At 39.5% G+C, this 27899-nt stretch overlaps 1 protein-coding gene across 3 annotated transcripts in view; it reads right to left on the bottom strand.

The window, feature by feature from the left end:
* Positions 1-27899, bottom strand: part of ATP11C (ATPase phospholipid transporting 11C (ATP11C blood group)) — a 238345-nt gene that overhangs the window by 110439 nt on the left and 100007 nt on the right. For all 3 annotated transcript variants that reach the window (XM_077146059.1, XM_077146061.1, XM_077146062.1), the window contains exon 2: positions 17272-17391. In XM_077146059.1, coding sequence (XP_077002174.1) covers positions 17272-17391 — 120 coding nt within the window. The remainder of the gene's footprint in view (positions 1-17271; positions 17392-27899) is intronic.

Below are 27899 nucleotides of genomic sequence, written 5' to 3'. Positions count from 1 at the left end.
GCCCGCCGCTCGGGGATCTCACTCACCGCAGCCGAGTTTCGCAGTCAGACTAACCAGCCCAGACTGGGTTACGCTGTGTGTCCATTCCCTGCTGTAGCCCCGGGAGCTGTTCTGTACTCTAAATGGATCTTTTATACTATCTTTACATACAATTTTAACCTAAAAAAGCAACCTCAACATTTAGAACATGTTTAAAAACTGCTTCTATAAAAAATGGCAACTTTCCAAGTATATACAACAAACTTTACACCTGCTTTGTAGTGAATTAGATAATTGGTACCTAAATGTGATGTTCAAAGATGCAATTATGGGGAAAAGTTGTGGATGAGCACTTTTAATGTTACCCTCTAATTTAATTTGAAACCAAAATTTTATAACTATTAAATCACCTTTCCTAATTTACAGGTGGGAAGCTGAACTGAATCTTAGCTTTGACAGTCTATTATTTCATTTAAGCAAAAAATGTTTTAGAACATTATTAAATTTACCCCAAAGTCCATCGTTTTCCCAATTTACCATTGAATAGGCTGATGAGGAAGCTAAAGCTTCAAATAACTTGTTCTAATAATGTGTCTATATAGCAAAAGAAATGGGGGAGCAAGTAAAAAAGGAAGAAACAGCTATTTAAAGGACTAATAAGGATTTGGCACCAAATAACTATATTTAAAATTAGTTGTAAATAAGCACCCAGTTGCACATAAGCAGCTCTATCTCAGGTAAAGAATCACTTTCTTAAAATTATTGTGCCCACCGATGTTATGAACTCTCCTTGATGAAGGCATTAAATCCAATTCAAGCATCATAGTGGTATATTTCCATTTTCATTACCAATGCCAAGAAGAACTCTCTTTTTCTCCACCACTTGTATCATTCTGGTTATTTTCACCTGCAGATTTTATTGAGATATATTTATATACCATATATTCTATCCAAAGTATGCAATCAATGTCTCACAATACCCTCACTTAGTTGTACAATCATAACTGTCAATTTTAGACAATTTTCACTGCTCCAAAGAGAAAAATAACAGATAGACACATAGAAGAATACCCAAAACACCCCATGTCCATTATCCACCCCCCCGCCCCAATTATTTATCCCTAGTATTGGTGTGGTACTAGCAAGTTACTATTGTTAAGTATAGTCAATGGTATGGAATAGGTAATTTTTCCCATATACCACTCTATTCTCTTTGTATAAATGTCATACATTTGAAGTACTTCATGTAAGAACTTAATAAATAACTTTGGTGAGATATATGACTGTAAACAACCCCTCTCAATCATATTCAATTTCAATATGGCACTATTACTTATAATCCCCAAAACTACCATCCCCTCTTATTCATTTCCAAACATTTAAGTTCAATCTCATTAACAATTCTATACATATTAGGTAACTGCTCCACCTTCTCTAGCTTTTGTCTATATCTAGGTCCCCTATATTCTGTATTTTAAGACTCTGAGCTTACACTTTCTAGAAGGTTAATATTAATGAAATCATACATATCTGTCCTTTTGTGTCTGGTTTATTTCACTCAGCAATACGTCCTCAAGGTTCATACATGTTGTGGCATGCTTCAGGACCTCATTCCTTCTTATTGCTTCATAACATTCCATCGTATGTATATACCGCATTTTATTTATCCATTCATCTATTGATGGGCACTTGGGATTGTTTCCATCTTTTGGCAATTGTAAATAATGCTATGATCATTGGTGTGCATATATCCGTTCATATCACTGCTTTCAGATCTTCTGAACATATGTTGAGTAGTGAAATTGCTGGGTTATAGGGAAACTTGATATTTAGTTTTCTGAGGAGCTGCCAAACTGCCTTGCATGTGGCTGTAAATATTTGCATTCCCACCAACAGTGAATAACTATTCCTATTTCTCCACATCCTCTCCAAATTTGCAGTTCCCTGTTTAATAATGACCATTATGATAGGTGTAAGATGATATCCCATTGCATTTATTTTTTTGCATGGGCAGGCACTGATAATCGAACTCAGGTCTCTGGCATGGTAGGAAAGAACTCTGCCAATGCACCACAATCGCCTGCCCTCATTGTGGTTTTGATTTACATTTCCCTAATGGCTAATGAATGAACATCTTTTCATACACTTTTTAACCATTTATAAATCCTCTATGGAAAAATTTCTATTAATATCTGTATTAGCTAGGGTTCTCCAGAGAAACAGAATCAACAGGCCATATCTGTAAATATAAAATTTATAAGTGTCTCATGTAACCATGTGTTCTAGTTTGCTAGCTGCTGGAATGCAATATACCAGAAACGGAATGGCTTTTTAAAAAGGGAAATTTAATGAGTTGCTAGTTTACAGATCTAAGGCCGAGAAAATGTCCCAATTAAAACAAGTCTATAGAAATGTCCAATCAAAGGCATCCGGGGAAAGATACCTTGGTTCAAGAAGGCCGATGAAGTTCAGGGTTTCTCTCTCATCTGGAAAGGCACATGGCGAACGCAGTCAGGGCTTCTCTCTCGGCTGGAAGGGCACATGGCAGACACGGCGTCATCTGCTAGCTTACTCTCCTGGCTTCTGGTTTCATGAAGCTCCCCGGGAGGCATTTCCCTTCTTCATCTCCAAAGGTTGCTGGCTGGTGGACTCTGCTTCATGGTACTGCAGCATTCTCTGCTCTCTCTGAGTCTCTCTCTCCAAAATGTTTCCTCTTTTATAGGACTCCAATAAACCAATCAAGACCCACTCAAATGGGTGGAGACATGTCATCCCCTAATCCAGTTAAACAACCATTCTTGACTAAATCACATCAACCAGGGAGATGATCTCATTACAGTTTCAAATATACAGTATTGAATAGGGATTATTCTACCTTTATGAAATGGGATTTATATTAAAACATGACTTTTCTTAGGGGGCATATATCCTTTCAAACCAGCACATTCCACCCTCTGGCCCCTAAAAAAGACATGTTTTTCCCAAATACAAAATACATTAATTTCATAACAATATTAGAAACCTTAAACCTTTCAGTAGCAATACAATGAAGTACAAAATTAGAGACAGTATAAAATGTCATCAAGTCAGTTACAGGCATGGTCTGTCCTAAGGCAAAATTTTCTCCATTTGCTTTGGACCTTTGAAAACTCATCCACAAGTTATTTGCTGCCAACATACAAAGAAGGAACATTCACAGGATACACAGACACATTTCCATAGGGAGGAAGGAACACAGGGGTCACTGGACCCATACAGTTTCGAAAACCCGCAGGGCAAAGTCCATTAGATTTCAAAGTCTGAGACTCATTTATCCTCAGGGCTTTAGAAAGTGGCAGTCCCACCCTTTCCAAATGCCTACGCCTGCCTCTCTCTGAATGCAACCTTGGGGGATATTGGGGAGACCACCTTTCTCTCGGCTCCACCCTCTCCAAGCATTGGAGCCGCACTCGGGCTCTCTGCCATCTCCAGGGCACACGCTCAGCCCCTCCATGTGGTGGCAGCCAGGTTCTCCCCCAACCCCAAGAAACGTGTTTCACCCTCTCCAAGGCCTGAGGCGGCATGACTCTTCCACTGCAATGAGGTGGAAGGCCCATTCTCTGCCTTTGGGGCAAACTCACCCTCTCCACGGGCTTGGGTGGGTCCACTCTCCTGGCCCGAGGCTTCCTGACTTCAGACCTCAGCCTCCATGGTTTTGCCTCTGCAGTTATTTTTCCTCCAATGTGTCCCTTCTCTGAACCCCTCAGTCCAGACTGGCAGCGGCTCTGTTTATACAGGTCCCACAGCACTCTCATTGGCTTTCTATGCAGTAGCCTTGGATCATGCCCATCAGACATAAGGAGTTTCCACAAATCTTTCCTGGATAACTCCATGTCCGATCCTGGCTTTCTCTGAAATGTCTGACTGGTTTCACATTTGGTTAAATCCTCACACAGGGTTCTATTCTCTGGGATCTCCTCTCCTGGAGACCCAGAATTTTCTAGGACATCAATTTCTGGTTTCTTTGTACCCAAGAGTTCACTTTTCAGCTTATCTCTTTCCTGTCGCATTTCACTATAAGCTGCAAGGAGAAACCAGGCTGCACTTTCCACATTTAATTTGGAGATCTCTTCTGCTAAATATCCAAGTTCATGGCTTTTAAAATCTGCCTTCCAGCCAAAACTACCAGTCAATTTTGCCAGATTATCTGCCATTTTAAAACAAGGATCGCCTTCCTTCCAGTCTACAATAACACGGACCTCATTTCTGTCTAAGGCCTCATCAGAAGTGTCTTTAGAGTCCACATTTCTACCAACAGTCTCTCCAAAGCATTCTAGGCCTTCTCTATCAAGCTTCTCACAACTCTTCCAGAATCTTCCCCATATCCATTTAAAAAGCCGTTCCAACATGTTTGGTATTTGCAAACTGCAGCAGCAGCACCCCACTCTCCGGTACCAAAATCTGTTCTAGTTTGCTAGCTGCTGGAATGCAATATACCAGAAACGGAATGGCTTTTTAAAAAGGGAAATTTAATGAGTTGCTAGTTTACAGATCTAAGGCCGAGAAAATGTCCCAATTAAAACAAGTCTATAGAAATGTCCAATCAAAGGCATCCGGGGAAAGATACCTTGGTTCAAGAAGGCCGATGAAGTTCAGGGTTTCTCTCTCATCTGGAAAGGCACATGGCGAACGCAGTCAGGGCTTCTCTCTCGGCTGGAAGGGCACATGGCAGACACGGCGTCATCTGCTAGCTTACTCTCCTGGCTTCTGGTTTCATGAAGCTCCCCGGGAGGCATTTCCCTTCTTCATCTCCAAAGGTTGCTGGCTGGTGGACTCTGCTTCATGGTACTGCAGCATTCTCTGCTCTCTCTGAGTCTCTCTCTCCAAAATGTTTCCTCTTTTATAGGACTCCAATAAACCAATCAAGACCCACTCAAATGGGTGGAGACATGTCATCCCCTAATCCAGTTAAACAACCATTCTTGACTAAATCACATCAACCAGGGAGATGATCTCATTACAGTTTCAAATATACAGTATTGAATAGGGATTATTCTACCTTTATGAAATGGGATTTATATTAAAACATGACTTTTCTTAGGGGGCATATATCCTTTCAAACCAGCACACCATGGGAATGTAGAGTCCAAAATCTGTAGGGAAGGCTGTGAAGCTGACGATTCTGATGGAGGGGATGGTTGAATTCCACAAGAGAGGCTCGCTGGCTGAAGCAGGAAGAGAGCCCGTCTCTTCTGAATCTTCCTTAAAAGGTTTCCAGTATTAGATTAATCATCACTCATTAAAGAAAACACTCCCCTTGGCTGATTACAAATGAAATCAGCTGTGGATGCTGCCAACATGATCATGATTTAGTTCTATGAAAGGTCCTCAAAGCAAAAGACAGGCCGGCACTTGCCCAACCAGACAAGAAGGTACCGCCACTTGGCTAAGTTGACACATGAACCTGACCATGACAGTCCACCCCTTGTCAACTGGGCAGCTATACTCATCACTTTAAACCATACCTAATTTCTAAATAGAAAACAATAAGGTGCATTTTTTTTCTCACCTAACATTACTCAACTGTCCTGCATATAACTGGAAACAAATTCAATCTCTTCAGAATAGGGTGCAAGTCCTTGGGTAATATTCATTTTTAAACTTGATATATTACAACTTAAATAGTACAACTATTAATTATTGGTAGTATAACTATGAACAAAATAGCATTACAGTCCTCATTTCTGTAACTAATCATGTGATCGTAGTTCATGTTTATCTAGTACTACCGTCTTCCACTACCCATTCCATGTTCCCCTTATGCTCAACAAACACTTCAGCTGGCTGTGGTTCTTCACCTGGTGAGGTGACCCAAACCTTCATTCTTGAAGTTTCAGAGCCATTGGTAGTCCTGCCTGGATTGGGTTATTGTAGTTTTTCGTTGATTTTAATCACAGGACATGGTAGTACTAATAAGATGCCCTAGGGGATCTCCTATATTCCAAGAAAACTCTTCTTTACCCCCATTATGTAGTTGCAGTCTTACTTCCCCCTGATAGTCAGGGTCAATCACCCCAGCCAGTAATGTAATCCCCTTCCTGACTTGATCATCCAGGGTTATGAGTAGCCCAAAGTGACCAGGTGGCAGTCTTAACTTCCAGTTCAATGGAATCATTGCTGTTTCTCTTGGTGGAAGCACTCCCCATTTTGGAACTAAAACCTGGAGACCAGCAGAGCTCAGTGTTGCAGGGACAAGAAGCAAAAATTTTCCTAGTGGATCAATAGGGGTAATAGTGAGTGGTGCCACTACCATTTCCACCTCTTGGTTCCTGGACCATGGATCATGGCTATGACAGAAACAGCACAATACAGCGGACGCTGATTCAGAGCATACACAGCTTCCTGGAGCACATCACCCCAGCTCTTCAAGGTATTGCCACCTAGTTGGCACCGTAATTGAGTTTTCAAAAGGCCATTCCACTGTTCTATCAATCTAGCTGCTTCTGGATGATGGGGAACATGGTAAGACCAGGGAATTACATGAGCATGTGCCCATTCCCGTACTTCATTTGCTGTGAAGGGTGTTTCCTGATGAGAAGCAATGCTGTGTGGAATACCATGACGATGGATGAGGCATTCTGTAAGCCCACGGATAGTAGTTTTGGCAGAAGCACTGCATGCAGGGAAAGCAAACCCATATCGAGAGTATGTGTCTATTCCAGTTAGAACAAATCGCTGCCCCTTCCATGAAGGGAGTGGTTCAATGTAATCAACCTGTCACCATGTAGCCAGCTGGTCGGCTTGGAGAATGGTACCATATTGGGGGCTGAATGTGGTATCTGATGCTGGCAGACTGGGCACTCAGCAGTGGCTGTAGCCAGGTCAGCCTTGGTGAGTGAAAGTCCATGTTGCTGAGCCCATGCATAACCTCCATCCCTACCACCATGACCACTTTGTTCATGAGCCCATTGGGCAATGACAGGAGTTGCTGGGGAAAGAGGGCGACTGGTATCCACAGAACAGGTCATCTTATCCACTTGATTATTAAAACCTTCCTCTGCTGAAGTCACCCTCTGGTGTGCATTCACATGGGACGCAAATATCTTCATGTTTTTAGCCCACTCAGAAAGGTCTATCCACATACCTCTTCCACAGACCTCTCTGTCATCCATTTTCCAATTATGTTCTGTCTAAGCCCTGACCACCTAGCCAAACCATTAGCAACAGCCCATGAGTCAGTATACAAACACACCTCTGGCCAGTTTTCCTTCCAAGCAAAATGAACAACCAGGTGCACTGCTCGAAGTTCTGCCCGCTGGGAGGATTTCCCTTCATCACTGTTCTCCAAGGACACCCCAGAAAGGGACTGTAGTACTACAGCTGTCCACTTTTGGGTGGTACCTGCATATTGTGCTGAACCATCTGTAAACCAGGCCCAAGTTTTCTCTTCCTCAGTCAGTTCACTGTAAGGAACTCCCCAAGAGGCCATAGCTCTGGTCTGAGAAAGAGAAGGTAATGTGACAGGAGTGGAGACCATGGGCATTTGGGCTACTTCCTCATGTAACTTACTTGTGCCTTCAGGACCCGCTCTGGCTCTATCTTGTGTATACCATTCCCATTTTATGATGGAATGCAGCTACACACACCCAATTTTATGGCTTGGGGGTCAGAACACCCAGCTCATGATAGATAACTCAGGTCTCATGGTAAGTTGGTGGCCCAAGGTTAAGCGTTCAGACTCTACTAAGGCCCAGTAGCAGGCCAAAAGCTGTTTCTCAAAAGGAGAGTAGATATCTGCAGCAGATGGTAAGGCTTTGCTCCAAACTCCAAAGGGTCTACGCTGTGATTCTACTATAGGGGCCTGCCAAAGGCTCCAAACAGCATCTCTATTTGCCACTGACACCATTGGATCTGTTGGATCATATGGTCCAAGCGGCAGAATAGCTTGTACAGCAGCCTGGACCTGTCGCAGAGCCTCCTCTTGTTCAGGTCCCCACTCAAAATTAGCAGCTTTTCTGGTCACTCAATAAATGGGCCAGAGTAGCACATCCAAGTGAGGAATTTGATGTCACCAAAATTCAAAGAGACCAACTAGGCATTGTGCCTCTTTTTTGGCTGTAGTAGAGGCCAGATGCAGCAACTTATACTTCACCTCAGAAGGGATATTTTGACATGCCCCACACCAGTAGACAACTAGAAATTTCACTGAGGTGGAAGGCCCCTGTATTTTTGTTGGATTTATCTCCATTCTGACACACAAATGCGTTACCAATAAGTCTAGAGTAGTTGCTACATCTTGCTCACAAGGTCCAATCAACATATCATCAATGTAATGGACCAGTGTGATGTCTTGGGGGAGGGAGAAACGACCAAGGTCCCTGTGGGCAAGATTATGACATAGTGCTGGAGAGTTGATATACCCTTCAGGTAGGACAGTGAAAGTATACTGCTGACCTTGTCAGCTGAAAGTAAACTGTTCTGGTGGTCCTTACTAATAGCTATTGTGAAAAAAACATTTGCTAAATCAATAGCTGCATACCAGGTACCAGGGGATGTACTGATTTGCTCAAACAGTGATACCACATCTGGAACAGCAGCTGCAATTGGAGTTACCTCCTGGTTGAACTTATGATAATCCACTGTCATCCTCCAAGACCCATCTGTTTTCTGCACAGGCCAAATAGGAGAGTTGAATGGGGATGCAGTGGGAATCACCACCCCTGCATCCTTCAAGTCCTTAAGAGTGGCAGTAATCTCTGCAATCCCACCAGGAATCCAGTATTGTTTCTGACTTACTATTTTCCTAGGTAGGGGCAGTTCTAGTGGCTTCCACTTGGCTTTTCCCACCAAAATAGCCCTCAGTGCACAAGTTAAAGAACCAATGTAGGGATTCTGCCAGTTTTTCAGTATGTTATTCCAATTATGCATTCTGGAACTGGGGAAATATCTACAGAATGGGTCCAAGGCCCCACTGGACCCCCTGTGACATGGATCTGAGCTGAAACTCCATCAATCACCTCAGCACCATAAGCTCCCACTCTGACTTCTGGGCCCGAGTGATGTTTTGGATCCCCTGGAATTAATGTCACTTCTGAACCAGTGTCTAATAATCCCCAAAATATGTGATCATTTCCATTTCCCCAATGCACAGTTATCCTGGTAAAAGGTCGTCAGTCTCCTTGGGGAAGGCTTGGAGGAAGATTATAGATTTGTGGCAGTGCAACAGGGTTCTCCCACAAAGGGACCTGACCTCCCCTTCATTCAAGGGGCTCTGGGTCTGTGAACTGTCTCAAGTCTGGAAATTGATTAAGGGGTCGTGACTCTGTGTTTTTGTAATTCAAGTTAGACTTCTGTTCACTTGACCTAGAACTCTTTTGTTTATATAGCTCAAACAAGAATTTAGTAGCCTGCCAATCTATTATATTTCTAGGTACTCCATGATGCACCAATCTCTGCAAGTCAGATTCTTTTGAGTCCTGCTTTGAGTTTGCTGTCTATTATAATAGCCACATCTACTCTGTCCCTGGCGATTAAGTGCTGCCACCTGATTTATGGCAACTCAGGATCTGGTCATCCCCATTGTGTTTAAGGACTCCAGCTCAGTGACAGCAGTTCCCACTGTAATATCTGACCTACAGAGAAGTGTAATCACAGAGCTCTTCAGGGATGATGGTGCTAGTCTCAAATTTATTTCTCACCGTTCTGGCAAAAGGTGCATCCTCTGGACATTCCTGGGGAAATGAGCACGCTTTGCATGATAAATCCACTCTAACATTCCAATCTCTCTAAGCCTCTGGATACTCTCATCTACATTATACCAGGGCAGTTCTGGCATTTCATCCTCAGGTAATGTCAGCTACCTTTTGATCCATGTTTCTGCCAACCACCCAAACTAACTGCTAATGCCTTTTCTAACCCCTCGAGCTATAACATTGAGTGCAGAATCTCCGCTTAGTGGACCCATATCAATAAATTCAGTCTGATCCAGACTTATATTCCTCCCACCATTATCCCACACCCTTAAATCCATTGCCACACATATTCCCCTGATTTCTGTCTATATAAATTGGAAAACTCACACAGTTCTTTTGGAGTATAACGTACCTTCTCATGTGTGATACTTTGTACCTCACCTTTAGGGGTCTGTTGGACTTTAGTCTAGTTATAGGTCTGGAAGAAATGAGGGATGGTGGGGGTGGGTCATGAAAAGAATTAAAAGTCTCTTCCAAGCCATTTGCTTCAGGGTATTCATTTGCAGTTTCATCTGGTGAAACAGGATTAATCAGTCTAGGTTAATCAGTCTAGGGCTAATCCCTTCAAGTGGAGGTTGGGTGGGCAACTCCTCAAGGCAGGGAGGAAGTGGGGCAGTTATGTCCTCAGGGCAAAAGTATTACAGGGTTATCTAGAGAAGACTTAGCATGACCTAGGGTTTCAACATCGCCACCGATATCATTATCTATCCATATGTCACCATCACATTTTTCAGGGTCCCATTCCTTTCCAACCAATGCCCTCACTTTAACAGCAGACACCATGCAAGACTGAGATTTCAATTTACGTTGTAAAGTTGCTACTCTAACAATAAGATTCTGAGTCTGATTTTTGGAGCTCTCAAGCCTATGGTTATAGGAAATACAAGTTTCCTTCAGGACACTCACAGAAATGTCTACATCTGTCAGATGGTGCTTAACCTTTTCGTTTGAAGCCTTTCACTCATTAATGTATACAGTATACCTAACAACAACCAGCCAACATCTCTATACTTTCTATTTCCACAAAACTCCGTAAAGGTGTCAAAAACATTATCCCCCAGAGCATGGCTTCATACAATTGAAGCATTAGAAGAATCTAATGGTGATATTTTGACTATCTCTTTTGCCAACTCACTGCATGGATTGGCAATGTCATTCTGATTATCCTTTGAGTCCAGTCAGAGTAGAAAACCATTCATAAAAACCCATTTTTAAGATTCTGTTTCTTAAGAACCACTCCTGGTACCAAGCTGTATTAGCTAGGGTTCTCTAGAGATACAGAATCAATAGGCAATATTCATAAATATAAAATTTATAAAAGTGTCTCACGTAACCATGGGAACGTAGAGTCCAAAATCTGTAGGGCAGGCTGCGAAGCTGACGATTCTGATGGAGAGGATGGTTGAACTCCAAAGGAGAGGCTCACCGGCCAAAGCAGGAAGAGAGCCTGTCTCTTCCGAATCCTCCTTAAAAGGCTTCTAGTGATTAGATTAAGCATCACTCATTAAAGAAGACACTCCCCTTGGCTGATTACAAATGTAATCAGCTGTGGATGTAGCCAACGTGATCATGATTTAATTCTATGAAATCTCCTCACAGCAAAAGACAGGCCAGCCCTTGCCCAACCAGACATTCAGGTACCACCACTTGGCCAAGTTAACACATGAACCTGACCATGACAATATCCTTTGTCTATTTTATAATTGGGTTGTTAGTCCTTTTATTGTTGAGTTGTAGGATTTCTTCATATATTTTAGATATCAATCCCTCATCAAATACATGGTTTCCAATTATTCTCTTCCATTGAGTTGGCTGCCTCTTCACCTTTTTGACAAAGTTCTTTGAAACACAGAAGTATTCAGTCTTGAGGAGTTTCCATTTATCTTTTTTTTCATTGCTTGTGCTTTGGGTGTAAGGTCTAAGAAGCTACCTCCTATCACTAGGTCTTGAAGATGTTTCCCTACATTTTCTTCTAGGAGTTTTATGATACTGACTTTTAAATTTAGGTCTTTGATCCATTTTAAATTAATTTTGGTATAGGGTGTAAAGTAGGGGTCCTCTTTTGTTCCTTTGGATGTGGATATACAGTTCTCACAGCCCCATTCATTAAATATTTGTCTGTCTCAGTTAAGTGGTTTTGGGGGCCTTATCAAAAATCAATTGATCATAGATCTGAGAGTCTACTTCTAAACTCTCAATTTGATTCCACTGACTAATATGTCTATCTTTTTGCGAGTACCATCCTGTTTTGACCATATGGCTTTCTAAAAAGCTTTAAAATCTGGAAATGTTCAGTCCTCCCACTTTTTTTTTTTTTTTTTTTTAAAGAGGGAGGAAGGGAAGGAAAGACAGAGAGAAGGAAGGAAGGAAGGAAGAAAGGGAAACATCTTTAAACATTTTCTTGTTTTATTGTATTTTGTTTGTTTGTTTGTTTTTTTACATGGGCTGGGGCCGGGAATCGAACCGAGGTCCTCCGGCATGGCAGGCAAGCACTTTGCCCGCTGAGCCACCGCGGCCCGCCCCAGTCCTCCCACTTTTAAAGAATGTTTTTGGTTGAGGCCCGTTTCCCTTCCAAATAAATTTGATAACTAGCTTTTCTGAGTCTGAAAAGTAGGTTGTTGTGATTTTTTGGTAGCGCGTTGAATGTGGAGTTCAATTTGGGGAGAACTGACATCTTAATGATATTTACCTTCTTACCCATGAACACAGAATGTCCTTCTATTTATTTAGGTCTTCTTTGATTTCTTTTAGCAATGTTTTATAGTTTTCTATGTACAGGTCCTTTACATCCTTAGTTAAGTTTATTCTAAGATACTTGATTCTTTTAGTTGCTATTGTGAATGGAATTTTTTTTCTTAACTGCCTCCTCAGTTAGGTCATTACTAGTGTATAGAAACACTAGTGATTTTGGTGCATTACTCTTGTATCCCGCCTGTTCTAGTTTGCTAGCTGCCAGAATGCAACACACCAGAGATGGTTTGGCTTTTACTAAAAGGGGATTTATTTCATTGGTTCTTCAGAGGAAAGGCAGCTAACTTTTAACTGAGGTTCTTTCTTACATGGGTAGGCACAGGGTGATCTCTGCTGGCCTTCTCTCCAGGCCTGTGGGTTCCAACAAATTTTCCCGGGGTGATTTCTTTCTGCATCTCCAAAGGCCTGGGCTGAGCTGCAAGTGCCGAGATGAGGTATGCTGAGCTGCTTGGGCTGTGCTACATTGAGCTCTCTCATTTAAACACCAGCCAATTAAATCAAATATTCATCACAGTAGGAACGCCTCTTAGCCGACTGCAGATGTAATGAGCAACAGATGAGGTTCATATATCATTGGCTCATGTCCACAGCAACAGAACTAGGTGCCTTCACCTGGCCAAGTTGACAATTGAATCTAACTACCAGACCGCCAATTTGCTGAATTTGTTTATTAGCTCAAGTAGCTTTGTAAGAAATTTCTCAGGATTTTCCAAATATAGGATCATGTCAACTGCGTATAATGAGAGTTCTACTTCTTCTTTTCTAAAGCGGATGCCTTTTATTTCTTTCTTTTGCCTTAATTGCTCTAGCTCGAACTTCTAGCAAAATATTGAATAACAATGATTATTTTTTTAAGCATTGTCCTTCCCACTGCAAATTCAGATGGAAGAGCAAAAGAAACAACCAGGACATAACTGGATCAGGATTTAGGAACTTTATCAAAAAAGGCATATTCAAGGGAGTTAGATAAGAATCAGAGAGAGTAAAGTCTAATAATTTCTACTGATAATCCTGTTTTTTAAAAATGAGAAGAAATGCTCCTGTAATTTTAGGGTTGGAAATTTAATCCAAGATGTTCCTTCACATGATACTAAACTAACCTTGGGCACACCTTCAATAAGAGTTAGGTGGAGCCCATCTGAAAGGCCTTCAAGATAAGGCTCAGAATTTTACATGGAAAAAAAAAAGTAGAACAGATAAACAGGATGGAAGTTGAGTCCTAACATGTGCAATCAATGCTCTTTTTGCTAAAGAAGGGAAATTCCAAGTTTTGTACCAGCTACAAAATTCTGGTGATTCCTTAAAGTCCCTGCGGAGTACTGCATTCAAGCAGTACAGCTGCAGAGTGCAAGTTTTTCTAAAGAAAGTATCATGTTCCCAGGAAAAGAGAACGCTAATTTTATAAGTAAATAAGATTTAAAGTAGGTCAAAGTGTTTATCTTCAGTGTTCCCTGAATTAACAAGACTTACTTCCAGTGTTACACTGACATTACTGGCAGTATTTGTAAACAAAAAAGTACCCAATTAAGATAAAGCTATTTTTATCACTGGAGGATGGAAAAAGGAAATCAACACTTGCCACAAAATTGGAATGCAGCTAACATATTCTATAAAGTATACTTTTCTTCAATTAAAGGATTCTGGTATAAACAGCTGAAAGACAGTATGAGGAAGAAAAAGTCAAATTACAAAACTATTGGTCTCTCCCGAGTAGACCTGAGACCTCTTTTAGTAGAGACCATACCACATATTTGAAAAATGTGAGACTGAGGGAATCGACAAACTATGCAGTCTGTAACAGTTATGGAGTTGTTCTGACACACAGAGCACAGTGCTAAATGCTTTATATGTTTTCTTTTACTTCATCTTCCCCACAATCCTATGAGGTGGGTACTATTAAGACCACCGTTTTACAGATGAGAAAAAGGAGACACAAGGAACTTAAATGATGTATTTTAACTTAAAATCCAGATCTTCTATTTCCAGGAATAAAGCTTCTCACCACTACAATGTCCACTTAGAATTATTCACTGTGTTAAGATGAAGAGCATTAAGATTTCACTCTTCTCCTGAAGTTATTATACCGCCAAATCTTCTTTTTCTGCTCTACTGCTTTTATTAAAAAGTATAGCATTCAGTGGCAGAATTCTCGCCTACCATGCCAGAGAACTGGGTTCAATTCCCCAGTCCCTGCCCGTGCCAAAAAAAAAAAAAAAAAGTACAGCACTTAATCACCAATTAGAGAACATGTAAAATTATATATATATATGTATATAAACGAATCTCTTTAAAAACACAATCTTTATTTGCCCCATGGGCTCCTGGATATATTTTTTAAAGTATTCTATTGAGCTGTTTTGCCTACTGGTGAAACTGAAACTAGATAATGTTAAGTGAAATAAAATGGACGCCTGCATTGGGTGTTGCTGGGAGACCCCTTTCCCAGAGGGCTTTTCCAGAAGAGGAAAACAACTGACCTGTACGGACACCCTAAAGAATTGCAGATAAGCAAAACCTGGTGAACTGATGATAGAACCAGTATACAGAGCGAGCTTATCAGAATGGACATGCATACCACATCATTCATTATGTATCTGCTCCCCACTTTGTAAGATTCCTCTATATAAAATGGAAATTTAATGTCAGCCAATCAGAACGCTTCTTCACTTGCTTCCGTGGTCACCCTGTATCAGCTTCCCCTTTCCACTCCCTCAGCAGAGCTCCCCTCTTCTACTTTCTGAGTGGAATGCTGCCCAATTCATGAATCATTCAATAATGCTGTGAGAGCCTACATTGCATGAAAAGTTTTCTATTAAAAATATCAAGAATGAAAGTTAAACTTAATTTTTAAGTTCTTTTAAAATGTAAAGACATAGTTATATCACAATAAAATAATCATCACTGGGTTCAATGAAAACAATGTATCACTTCACCATCTTCCACATAAAACACTAGGGGAAACATTAATTCCCTGGCAAACAAACAATTTCAGAGGAAGGAGCCCAAATAGCTCAAGGAGGTGAAAAGGGCTCTTTATTTGAGGCCAACTACAATTATCCCTTCCACATCGTGACTTTCCACATAGCGTTTTCAATATATTGCAGGTCAGCATAAGAAATTAAATAGGAATTTGGAGGGAGTTTTGCAGAAGCTGCAGATGACACACAAAGGCAGTAGATGACACAGAAGAAGTTTAGAAACTCAGAAGTGCATAAAACATATGTATAGCATTACATAATATCAACACATTTCATCTTTTAATACCAATAAAGTACTATAAACACACCATTAAAAAAAAAAAAAGAAAAAATTCAGACTTTTTCTCTGGTAGGAAGGAACGACCAAAAAACTTTACATGGATTTTCCAGATCACGGGGGTGTCATGCCCCTAAACCTCACGATGTAGAAGGGATAACTGTAGACTTTCTAAAGTGGTTCTGCTCTCAGCTTTATCACTAACTCTGCTTGGTGACCACCTCACTAACTTAATTTCTCTGGCCTTGGTGTCTCCATCTGTAAAGTTAGTGAATTGAACAAGACTGTTTAGGACCTCTAAGCCCTATAATTCCATGATTATGAAGGCAAAAGACTATTATAGATATCACAGGATAAGTCAGATATTCTAGTGAAAGGACTATCTTAGGCATAAGTACAAAAACCTCTAGATGAGGATAAACTTTCTGCCATAAAGGTTTGAAATGAAGAAGAAACAGACATTTTACCCAAATATACTATGTTCTGTAGTGGTACATATCTGCTCCTTAGGCAACAAAATTTTCATTTCATAAGTGATATGCTACTCTCATAGCTATATAATCTCGACTATATATCACTACTCAAAGGAGAAATCAAACATATGTTTTCAAGCCAAAATGTTAAAGATTTTAAGGCAGGGCACAACTTTTATGTTTTAAGTTCTAAGTGTTTTTGTGAACTTGCAGTAAACTAAATGTTACCAATATTTTGACTCTCCTCTGCCAGTTGCATGAAGAAGGAGGGAAGACTGAGGCTAAATCAATGGAGATCTGTGCCATCCTTCAGGAGATGGCAGTAGGTCAGATATCTAGCACCTAGCACCTAGGCTGGTCAGCCAGAGGTAAAGTTGTGGGAAAAAATGGAAAGCAAGCTAATGCTTGTAGAATGGTGACTACTGGTACTAGGAGTTCTAACAAATGCTTTTACATATGGCATATCAGCCCCATTTCACTGGTGAGGACATTTAGACTCAGATTACTTTGGCCAAGGTCAAACAGCTATTAAATGGTCAGGCAAGGACTTAAACCCAAGTCTTCAGACTCTCAGCCACTGCTCTTAGCACTATAACATGCCAAAGGTAAGGGTTCTGTATTCAGATTGTGACACAGCTATAGAATACACCCTTTAGGACACAGGTATGTATTTGAGAAGCTTGGGACAGAAGAATAGAAATAGATGCACATAAGATCATCTGGGACAGCACCCCTCCAAAAGAATGCAAATCATTTCCCCTCCTAATCCAGCCATTTTAGGACAATTCAGAAGGAAATAATTCCTACTTTTAGTACACTTGATACCTTAAAGCAATAGGCATATTCCACACTGTGAATCAAAATGGATGGCATAAAGAATGACCTTGCACCATAAAATGACAAAATGATCCCAAAAAATAAAACCTGCCTTTCAATGGAATAATTACCACAGCTGGTATAAGATCTTTAAGAACATATCTCTGTATGTACATATAAACACACCAACTTCCTCAGAAGCATAAAAATAATTGCATTATCTGACTCACTATATGAATATCTACTGAATTAAAAAAAATACTTACCTTAGATGAGACTATTCTATTATCACAAAATCTTTGTGCATTGTAAGCTTCTGTTTCTGAAACTGGATGATTGCCAATGAACACAGTGCGTGTACCAACTCGTTTCTCTTCTCCAGCACACTGACCAAGAGAAAGAGGGAAAAAGTAAGTTTGTCATCATATTTTTCTGTGCTTCTACAGAGCTCAGAATTCTTGTCTAATTCTGTTTGGCTATCATCTGAGGAGGAAGGAAAGTGGGTGGAGAAAACCCTGTTAGGAAATTAAAAATTCACTAAACTCTTAGTGGCTGACTTAGCGAACAATAGTAAAAGTGTTGTTTGAACCAACTGTTCCTGAGGCTAACAGTGCAATTGTAGAATGTTTAAATTAAATTAAAGTAGCCTTGAAAAACTTTTATTTTTTTACTGCCAGTCATTTTTCTTGCCGCCACAGCCCAAATGAACCTCAACCATCACCATCGTAACAATGCACTAATTTAAGAAACTTAGGAAAGGTTAGATTGAGGATATTTCATTTATTACACAACTATTGAGGACAACCTTGTCGACTATCTTCCCAGATAGTAGAAAGTGAATGCAAATTATTTCAAAACACAAAACAGAAAAAGAACAGCTGCCGCTATTATGAAATAATAAGCTGTTTCTACATAAACACCTTTTAATTCTTTGGCCTTACAGGAAAGAGATTCTTTTGCAATCTCTCAGACTCGAATGCCCAGAAGCTCCAATTCATACAGTATATCTCCAATGGTACTTTAACATATTGTAAAGGAGATTTACTGAATCTAGGACGTTCCAAGACTAGGTTCTATTTTCAGCTCACCCTTTAATTTCACTGTCCTCTTATATCAGGATAGTATACTTTCTTAACTAACTGGTAGAGATGACGATAAATTGAGATACTGTGTAAAACACTGAAAGTTTCTTGGAAATAAAGGTACTATATATATATATAAATTTTGCATAGTCTCCTTTGATGGTACTACACCATGATGTTTAAGATTATCAAATATTTAAGTCAAAGGAAGCATGATAAAAACCAATATTCATTTATCTATTTCCATTATTATCTTTTAAGAAGATAATTCCCCAACATAAAAATTTTAAAAGTATGCAGCTGGATGGATTTTCCTTTCATTCAACGATCTATTTGAAGGCCAAAGATGTAATTCCCCATCCCCAAAAAATTCATTTTAAGCAAGGCTATAGCTTTCAAAGTTCTCCAAAGTCTGCTATATTTGGATGCACTCCAGTCAGATTTTTTATACATTATGTACTGTAGTGAAAATGATTTCTTAGTTTAAAAAAATAAAAATTGCCCCAAAGGACAGATAAAACCTCTTACCTCACATTTTAATTTAAAGCATGTGAAATAATTATTTTGTGGGGATTGCCTTCTAAAAAACCTGTAGGGAATCAGTTGGAAAGTACTGGAATAATTTAAAATAGAAGAGATTCAGGATAATAATAAAGAGTACTTTCTGGAAATCTGTCTTGGCATGGGCTAAGGGAGCTTGTGGAATTTCTATCCCTGGCCACTTGGAAAAAGTCAATTAAGTATCCCTGTGCTCGGTAGCATAGCTATTTACCTACCTTCCCAAAGAGAGGGCATCAGAACAACTGATTGTCCAAGGGACTCTACACACTAAGAGCCAGTGATTCCCATGGAAATCTTCAAACAATCCCTGGAAACCAGTAAACAATACCTTTCCGAGAATGGTAGGTTTTTTGTTTTTTTGCATGGGCAGGCACCGGGAATCGAACCTGGGTCTCTGGCATGGCAGGCAAGAACTCTGCCTGCTGAGCCACCGTGACCTGCCCAGAATGGTAGTTTTTGATTCAGGGACTGCCTTCTTACATCTGCAATATACAGAGTCTGAGACAGCTTACTACTGATAAGAGCACTTACGTTTTCCATAATATATATTTTGAAAAACTTTAACTGTAAGGAAGAAAATGAATGTACCTGTCCCCACCCTAAGCCCCCTCCCCCTGCCTTCTGTTGTCTGTAGTCTCTACACAGACTCGACCATTATGATATACCTATCTGAATTACAGAAAATGTCAAGTCCATATGCATACATTGCGATTTGCAATTGACTCTTTAATTTAATATTCATTCAGTTGTTTACAATTTCACAGAAGCAAGTGACTAGAAAGTAAATATGGAAGAGGTATTTTTATGTAAGCTCTGAGATCATTCTACAAACAAGAGGGAAGGGGCAAAGGAGATGGAGGGTCAGTTTCCTGCACTGCCAATACAGATTTTTTTCCTTCAATCAACTGTGGCCACTGATTAACCGAATACAAAATGAACTAGTGCTTCCCCAATTCTGAATTGCCTTCAACTTTCTTCTCTGCTTGGTACCAGCATTCCAGAGAAGAAAAGGAAGGGAGAAAACATAATGAGATTTTTTCAGGCAGGTGGCATTTTTATGAATCCCCTACATTTTAATAGCATTTAGTTTTACTAAGACCTTTCCTTATTTATTATCTCTCTGATCTCTTTTGCATAAGGCCCAGATGACCTCTACCTTCTTTAAATTGGAGGAAATGGATTGAAAGTGCTATACAGGTTTGGGAGTGGGGTGGGCTGTAGAGAGCATAGATCCTGGCAGTAGTCACTGTTAAATAATGAAACGGGGTTGAAAGAAGCTCTACACTAACCACTTCAGATATATCTAAGCATTTTTCAAAATAAGGCAGTCTCCTAACCCAGGGAGGTTTGAGTTTGGTGCCACCCAAGGAATGGAGGGTGAAATGGATGACTTTTTCATGCCTGTTTCACCTTAAAATCTGACGAACCTGCAATCTCTGCTGGAATTTGCTGCAACTGTATAAAACTGTTTGAGTCACATAAAAATGGCAATGTGGAGATCATGTGCAAATTCACTGTAATTTTCCACTTGCTGCCAATGTAGAGTGTTAAAACGGTGGTTTTAGTTCTTAGGATTTCAAACAATGTAGGCAACTTTGCCAGGGCAGAGGAACTCCAAGTAGGAAGCATAAAAAAAAATTCCCATCTGGATGACACACAGTGTAGTTTGGAGTAGGAGTGTATGATTCCTGCCACCTTATAATGAATTTTAGGTCATTAAAGGTCCATACTGTGCTGAACTCCTTCCTATTCAAATGTCCTTAGGAACAACATTTTTTATTTTGAATTAAAACATGCTGGCACAAACTCAATTTTAATTCACACGTCACACACTACCATAAAAGTATGGGGAAAATCTTAAAAGTATGATTACAATATATGAATTAGCAAGAAAAAAATTTTAAGTTCTCCATCAAGATAAAAATTATCCTTTTGTACTCTTGAGTTATACCTCCATCACATTAACCTAATATTATAAAAAAGAAGCAAATAATTTATACCCAAAATAGTCTCCCAATTAAAAAAAAAACAGAGTAAGATATTCTTCTTCAACTAGTACCATCTTAAAATCCCTATGCTTTTCTGGTCATTAAAAAAAAAAAGAGGGCAGGCCATGGTGGCTCAGTGGCAGAGTTCTCGCCTGCCTGCCATGCCCAAGACCCGGGTTCTATTCCTGGTGCCTGCCCATGCAAAAAACAAAGAAAGATGTTGGAATTATGATTTGTTTCTTGATTGCCTCCAGATGAGTGACTAGATAAAAACTGAGAGAATAGAGACCTCAATACAAGACTGTCACTAATAAAAGCTGATGCATGCTCTGAAAGAGGCTACCTCCCCATCCATTCCAGGCATTGACAGACTTAAATCTATCAATAGCCATAGATCAGTGGCTCTTAATCCTGGCTACACATCAGCTTTGAAAAGAATACCAATGCCTGGGTCTTATATTTAATATTTAATTTTACTGGAAGCTTCCTGAGGGGATGAGTCTCATTTGTAGACAGAACTGAGAATTACTGCCATGAACACTCTGCGGAACCAGTGATTGCCCTTATCTAACATCCTATGATTTTTTAGTATATCCACCCCGAACCCACACTTTTTAAGTAATTAGAACAATTTGGATAATGTGCTTTTCGATGGATACAAATACAAATAACCCTCAAATAGTACTCCCTCCAACCATTTTAAGCTGCTTACACAAAATGAGATTTTCCTTCAATGCTTCATTTTGCATGTGGTTAAAATTCCATCATTTAGATCACTGATAATGGAAATTACATGCTCTGATACAATGCAAAGTAAAATGGATTATCGGCAAAAAAAAAATCACTGATGTCATCCCCTACAATTACAGCTTTATTTTTATTGGTCATCAGATTGTTCTCTGCGAATTCATATAGCAAATAAAAATATTTACTCAAAAAGAAATGAACAAAAAAATCCTTATTGAAAATCTGAAGACTTGGCAATGATTTAAAACTATTCCCTGTACCCCAACCCTATTTGCTTCTCTGAAACACTGGTACTTTCGACCAACATAATCAGTCTTTAAAAGGTCAAAGGGACTCGAAATTGAGAGACAGAGCATTTCATCAAAATTTCAGACATCTATTAAACTACTCCCCAAAGTCAGCATTCTGTGCTTGGGTTGAGAGGGGGAGGGGTGCAGGGAGGAGAGCACTACAGAGCCAGGGAACATTTCCAGTGTATTAAGCTTCTTGGTTAAAATCACTACAATGAATTCCCTGATCAAACTGCTGAGGTTTACAAGCCGACTCAAGCCAAGAATAATCTTGATATGTAATTTATAGTCATAACACTAAAATGATCCTTAACACCTCACTTTTCAGATTGCTTTTATTGCATCTTTTTAAGTGATTAAGCTGTATCTCCTTCCTTTGCCAGAGGAAGTGAAGCAAGACCGAGACAGAGCATTTGGTGTCTCTTCGCTTATAAAGCTAAATAATTCTCTAACAGCTGACCCAAGATAAGTGAATATACAAAGTTCATCCAGAGACACAAAGATTGCCTATAATGAAGCATTACCCAATGGCAACACATTTAATTGAATAGAAACTGCTATAGAAAATGGGCATTAAGTCCCACACAAACCCCTAAATCAGCAAGTGCCATGCTTTAATGCCTTGTTTGGAAGCTCAGAGTTTAACTTTCAGTACCTAAGTGAGATCCACTGGGCAGGTTAATTTCACCAGAGGCAATCAACCATACATGTACCCATTCTGATGCCTCTCCCCATCATGTCCTCTCTTCCAAAGACCTCAGGGCTACAAATGAAATGCTGCTTTCTTACACAATGGCTAATAGCTGATGGATCAAAAAAATGCTGTAAACATTTAGTGATTCAAGATTCTAACCAGAATATTCTTTTAATGATTCAGAGGTTCTTCATTTTACAGAAAGTAACCTGAGGCTCTCCAAAGTTCCTGCTGGGGCTTAGCAATTCAACTTTCCTTGCTAAAAGTATCTCACAACACAGAACTTGACAATAAGAACACAAACTTTTAGAGACGAACTGAGAGCCTGTATCTACCTCAGAAGTTACTTTTCACTTACAGTAGCCATATCAACCCACCTTTTGTTCCAAACACTTAGTACTTAACTTCTAAAAGAAAGGATTCACAGTGAGATTGGTTGCCCATCCAGCTCATCAGAAAGGATACCCTTCAGGAAATACATGTGCAAATAAAAATGCACCTATAAAGAAGGCTCCAAGACTTCCAAAGCCCAACCTACCTAGCTGAAAAGAGAACAAAATAAAATACAAACAACAAACTTCAGAGGCAGGAGGGAAAGAGGGGGCCACTGCATACTGACATGCAGAAATTCACTAACAATGGCAGCAAAATCGCAGAGAAAACGCTGCAGACTACCAAGCAATTCGTAAAGTTTTCCAGAAATTGGGAAGAGATCCAACTGTGGCTTGAAAATTTGTGTACAAAGAGGTGAAAAAGGAAGCCTTAGAAGACATATTCTGTTCCTCCAAGCAGCACTCTGGTGGTCTGTCTTTGATTACTGCACTATTACACAATATTTTGTTACTCTTCTCCAAAGACCTGATTTGTTTTGTATCTTTTATATTTTAAATTGTATTTTAAAACACCAGTATCTAGCACAACACAGTGTATCCATCCACCTTATCTTGGAAAGTTCTTTCCTAACCCCTACCTACAACAAATAAGCCATGATAAGTGGGGTCTAGAAATCAAACTTTTGAGCCAAGTTCAATTGAATATGGTTACAGGCAGGTAAACTAATTTAAGGGGAAGAGATGATTTAGGTATTCACTCCACTACACTGAGTTGTCACCCTGCAAGAGGGTAGCAGCACTATTGTACATTGAAGCTTCAAAAATATGTACCAAAATATATACAAGACCTCAGCAGAGGTTTCCATGGAGAGGTCCCTTAGGGCTGGAAGATTTTTCTCACTATTTAGATATTTCATAGGTAAGAAAGTTATATCGCAGTAGCAAGAGTTATACCTAACAATAGCAAGAAGAGTCACTTGGTATCAGGTAGAAAAAAATGCCTCTACCAATATCCATTACCTAGAAGAGATAAATTCTCATCCAAAAATTACTTTCCAGGTCACCAGAGAAGAATTTTTATTATGGTCTAAGAGGAGATAAGAAACCCTGGCTAGAGCAAAAAATATATTATAAAAGAGGTCTGATGGCCCAAACAGGGTTTTATTTCCTGTTTCAATGATAGTATGATTACTACAAGAGTTGATAATAAGTTTCCTAGAAAGGTCCAGCAGTTCAAATGTATGCTGGATCATGTCCAGTAAACCCATGAAAGCATTTTTCCAGCCAATGCATTTTTTCTAGCTTGTAAAAATGTTCCCCTTGTAAATGTAATTAATATAAATAGCATATCTAGGTTATACCTGTTTATGTTTAACATCCCCAACAAAAGAAGTAGGTAAAAGGCAAGCTTCTATTGTAAAGCATGGCTTAATTGAATAAGCAAAGAAAGCAGGGTGGGCAGGTTCTGAGTTCTGACTCTAGCCTCATAAAAGGTAGAGACTTCGGTGAAGCGTTTCTAGCCTTCAATCCAACCATGATTATGTGGCCAACTTCTGTATTCAATTTGTAATGTCTTAAAGAAAAAAAAAATCTGTTCTAGAAATACACATACTTCTATAGGTATTGGCTTTCTGGACAGGTTTGGAGATGAAATGGAAAAGCAATAAAGATTTCCCCTTTAAGATATGCTCCCCCTCCTTTTTTTTTTTCTTTTTCTTCTAAGAAGCAATAAAGATAAAACACATGTTTTCTTCCATGTGAGACCTGGGGCAAATGGATTAGTTAGCTGAGCCTCAATTTCCTAATCAGTAAAATTAGGTCACACAAAAGAGTATTACTTAGAGTAGGATTAATAGAAGCACCTTAAGATAACACTAAAGGACTCTAATGGCCATTCAAATGAAAAGAGTATGACATTCGCAGGTGTTAACGGACTGTGGATAGTACTAACATTCAAAGAATGCGCCAGCACAGAACCAGGCAATGTCTTCAATGAGATCCAAGCATAAATGTTTCTTTAAAGCAGAAAAGTTGCTGGCTTTACAGAAAAGGCCTAGGCAATTTTGATGCCAACTCTTGCCCAAAGGAGCAGAGAGAACTTGGTGTTAATAGCACCAATTCCCTACGGTGCATAAAGAGGACTTGAGTTGATCAGGGAGGCTGAAAGGTGGCATGGTTAACCCAAAGTCAGCGTCACTCAATGAACCCCCTGGAGGCTGTTGTCCATAACATATGCCAGCAGTCCTTTGGAACTGTTGATCTTTGACTGTGGGAGTAACATTAAGGAATTCACGTTTCCCTCTATGGGAGAGCACCTGTTCACTTGGGATCTGTACCAGAATTGACACTGTCTCTAAATCTCCCTTCTCCCTCTCCTCCCTCCAAACAGTTTTGGATTCAAAGCTCCTGTGCACTACAAATATTGGGGGCTGCTATAAATGTAATGGGTGATGCAATGGTAATTATTCCTAAATCATGCTTAAAAGAGACTAGAGAAATAAAAAGGTCTTTGCAAAGTGCAGAAAGAGCACATCACATAAATATTAATGCTTGGTGTCTAAATAAAAATGGTTTGATTGTCAGATTTAAATATGCCTTTGAGTATTGCCAAGTATGAATGCCACACTGAGATGAACTGGCAAAAACATCAAAATGCAGTTCTCAATATTTCCCAAACTACATTACATGGAATAATGATGTTTCTTAGAGAAGGTGGGGAAGTCTACTCCTGTCACCCATTCCCAATGCATTCTCACATATTAAAAGCTTTATTTTAAAAAGTCTTAAAGTAAAGAAACCTTTTTACCTTTCTATAAGCCAGCATCCCCCCCAAATTATTTTACCACAGAACTCTTCTTTTGCCCCAAGGAAGATCCAGTGACATCATGTTCTATACAACACAGTTCAGGCAATGCTGCACTACCATTGCTTACCATATCAACATGTCTGTACATCCAGGCTGCATTTATACTAGGGTCTTGGTATAGAAAACACACTGAATTCACAATCAGCTATATTAGCAAAGCCTTTCAGGGTATGAGATGAGATTAATTATATCTGCGACAATTTTTTTCCTTTATGCCAAAAATAGATAAGAAAAATTAAGTGTAGGTCATGATTCCAGTTGGGCTTTTTTGCTTTTAAGGCTCAATTATGAAAGGCCTTCTACTAGCAATTAGTCTGTGTTTATGTCTTAGGGAAGCCCCAGGCTTTGTTTCTTCATATGCAACTTGTGCTGGACTCAATTAAATGATCCCTAAATTGCTCAACTGTGCAAATATTCTCTCAGAGAATGCAGGCGAATGGGGACCAGATATCTAGACTTAAAAGATGACACATGTTTTTGGACACTATTATCATCTGCAACGTGTTTCAGTCTGGACCAGCATCCCCAACCCACATCCCCACCCCCACCCCCCCAAAAAAAATGTGTAAGCAAGTGGAGAAGCAATTACCTACGAGGGTAAAGAATAATTTACAACCAAAAGTATAACGCATTCAACATGAAATGTATCCTAGGCTTCTAAGCAAAAAAAGGAAGGAGAAAAAAGAGCAACATTATGCAGTCACAAAGACCAGGGAAGAGCTCATATGCCTATGTGCTTATTTTTTAAATTTAGCACAGACTGACTAGATTAAACTCCTTCCAGGGTGCTAATTTTGTACACTAGGAGGTTCACTGGCCCTTTCAGATTTTAAAGATACCCATTTAAAGCACCACAACTGGAGATTTATTTAAATAGTAACCTTCAGATATGAAAAAATGAATGCCTTCTCAAATGCGCCTCTAACCCTAGGGATAAAGATTTTTCCTCTGATAAAATAGAATACAATCCAAGGTCTCTGCACCCCAGGTACAAACAACTTCAAGTTAAAAAGGCTAGGATTAACTGCCAAAAAGGCAATTTTACAAAATAACGAATTACTTAGAGTTATAAGTTTTACATGTACCCAAAGTTTTGCTGTAAAATGAAAAATATATACACACACAAACATATAAAAGTACTTGAAAGAACTTTTATTAGCATGGATAAATTCAAAATAACTTCCCCAAAATAACCACCACACACATTAAAGGTCATATTGCCCTCGAACCAATTTTCCGAAAAACAAATAAAAGAGTTCCTTAAGTGTCTTTTTACCAAATAGGACAAACAGTAATTTGAAGTTCTAGTCAAGTGTATGATTGGAAATAGCAATAGGCTACTTCTAAAGCACACATAGGGGGTATCTAGAACAATCACAAGAATTTACAACCTATATTAAAAAAATACCTGGCAACCTTTGAAAAGGAAAAAATGCTTTCAGCTAATCATGAAACAGCTCAGCAGTTCCAGGTCTCTTCTTTAAGCAACTGTGGCTCCGTAAAATCACAAGCAGATTAGTCAGGGCCAGTACTCAATAATTAAATATTTGTAAAGACTCAATTCTGCCGGTTGAAATGCGTTTTGCTGCACTTTGCTCATTGTTATAAAAGGCATGTGTGTATGCATTTCCAAATCCATTTTTACTCTACTTTGTAGATTCAGCTGTCATACAAAACTTTCTAAACGTTAACAAAATAATTGCAGTATTAGTTAAGGACGGAAAAATGGCAGAAACCAAAGAAATACAAGCAGTCCTCAAAAGCTGAAAACTAAAGCACATTTGCATTTTTAGCATTAGGGTCAACTCATAGTACACTGAAAGACAATGTCTGCGGGTAGGCAGAAAGGCAGGAAGTTCATAAATGACCTTACAGTCAGCATACTGGAATATCTTAGATGCCCTGCTAACTTCGGGCTTGGTTCCCAGCCATTTGCTGCAGTCTCTGTCCTAGGCCAAAGGCAAACAGGTACAACTCCTCCCTGGGGGACGGGCACACTGAAATTAAAAGGTGGAGAAAAAAGGGGAAAGGAAAGGAAGTAGAAATAAAAATGTGTCAAGCCAAAACCTGTGATGGGATATTTTTCTGTAAGACTATGTGGGACTTCCACATCATTCACAATACAACTCTGGTTGGACATCCCCAACAAGAGTTTTAGCAACCCATCTATTTAGAAGGAAAGAACTTCTTCAGATGTGAGATTAGTCCTTTAGACGTCATCTTCAATCCTAAAAATGGCTGATAAGAGGAACAGGTAGGGGTTCTCCAAATAGCTGCTTGCCTTTCTTAGCAGGCAATGTAACAGAATGCTGGTGGGCACAGATTTTATGGATT

Source organism: Tamandua tetradactyla, chromosome X (genome assembly GCF_023851605.1).
Source record: "Tamandua tetradactyla isolate mTamTet1 chromosome X, mTamTet1.pri, whole genome shotgun sequence".
Taxonomy (NCBI): Eukaryota; Metazoa; Chordata; class Mammalia; order Pilosa; family Myrmecophagidae; genus Tamandua; species Tamandua tetradactyla.
Note: the sequence above shows the minus strand (reverse complement) of the source record. Positions and strands in the feature narration are given on the sequence as shown.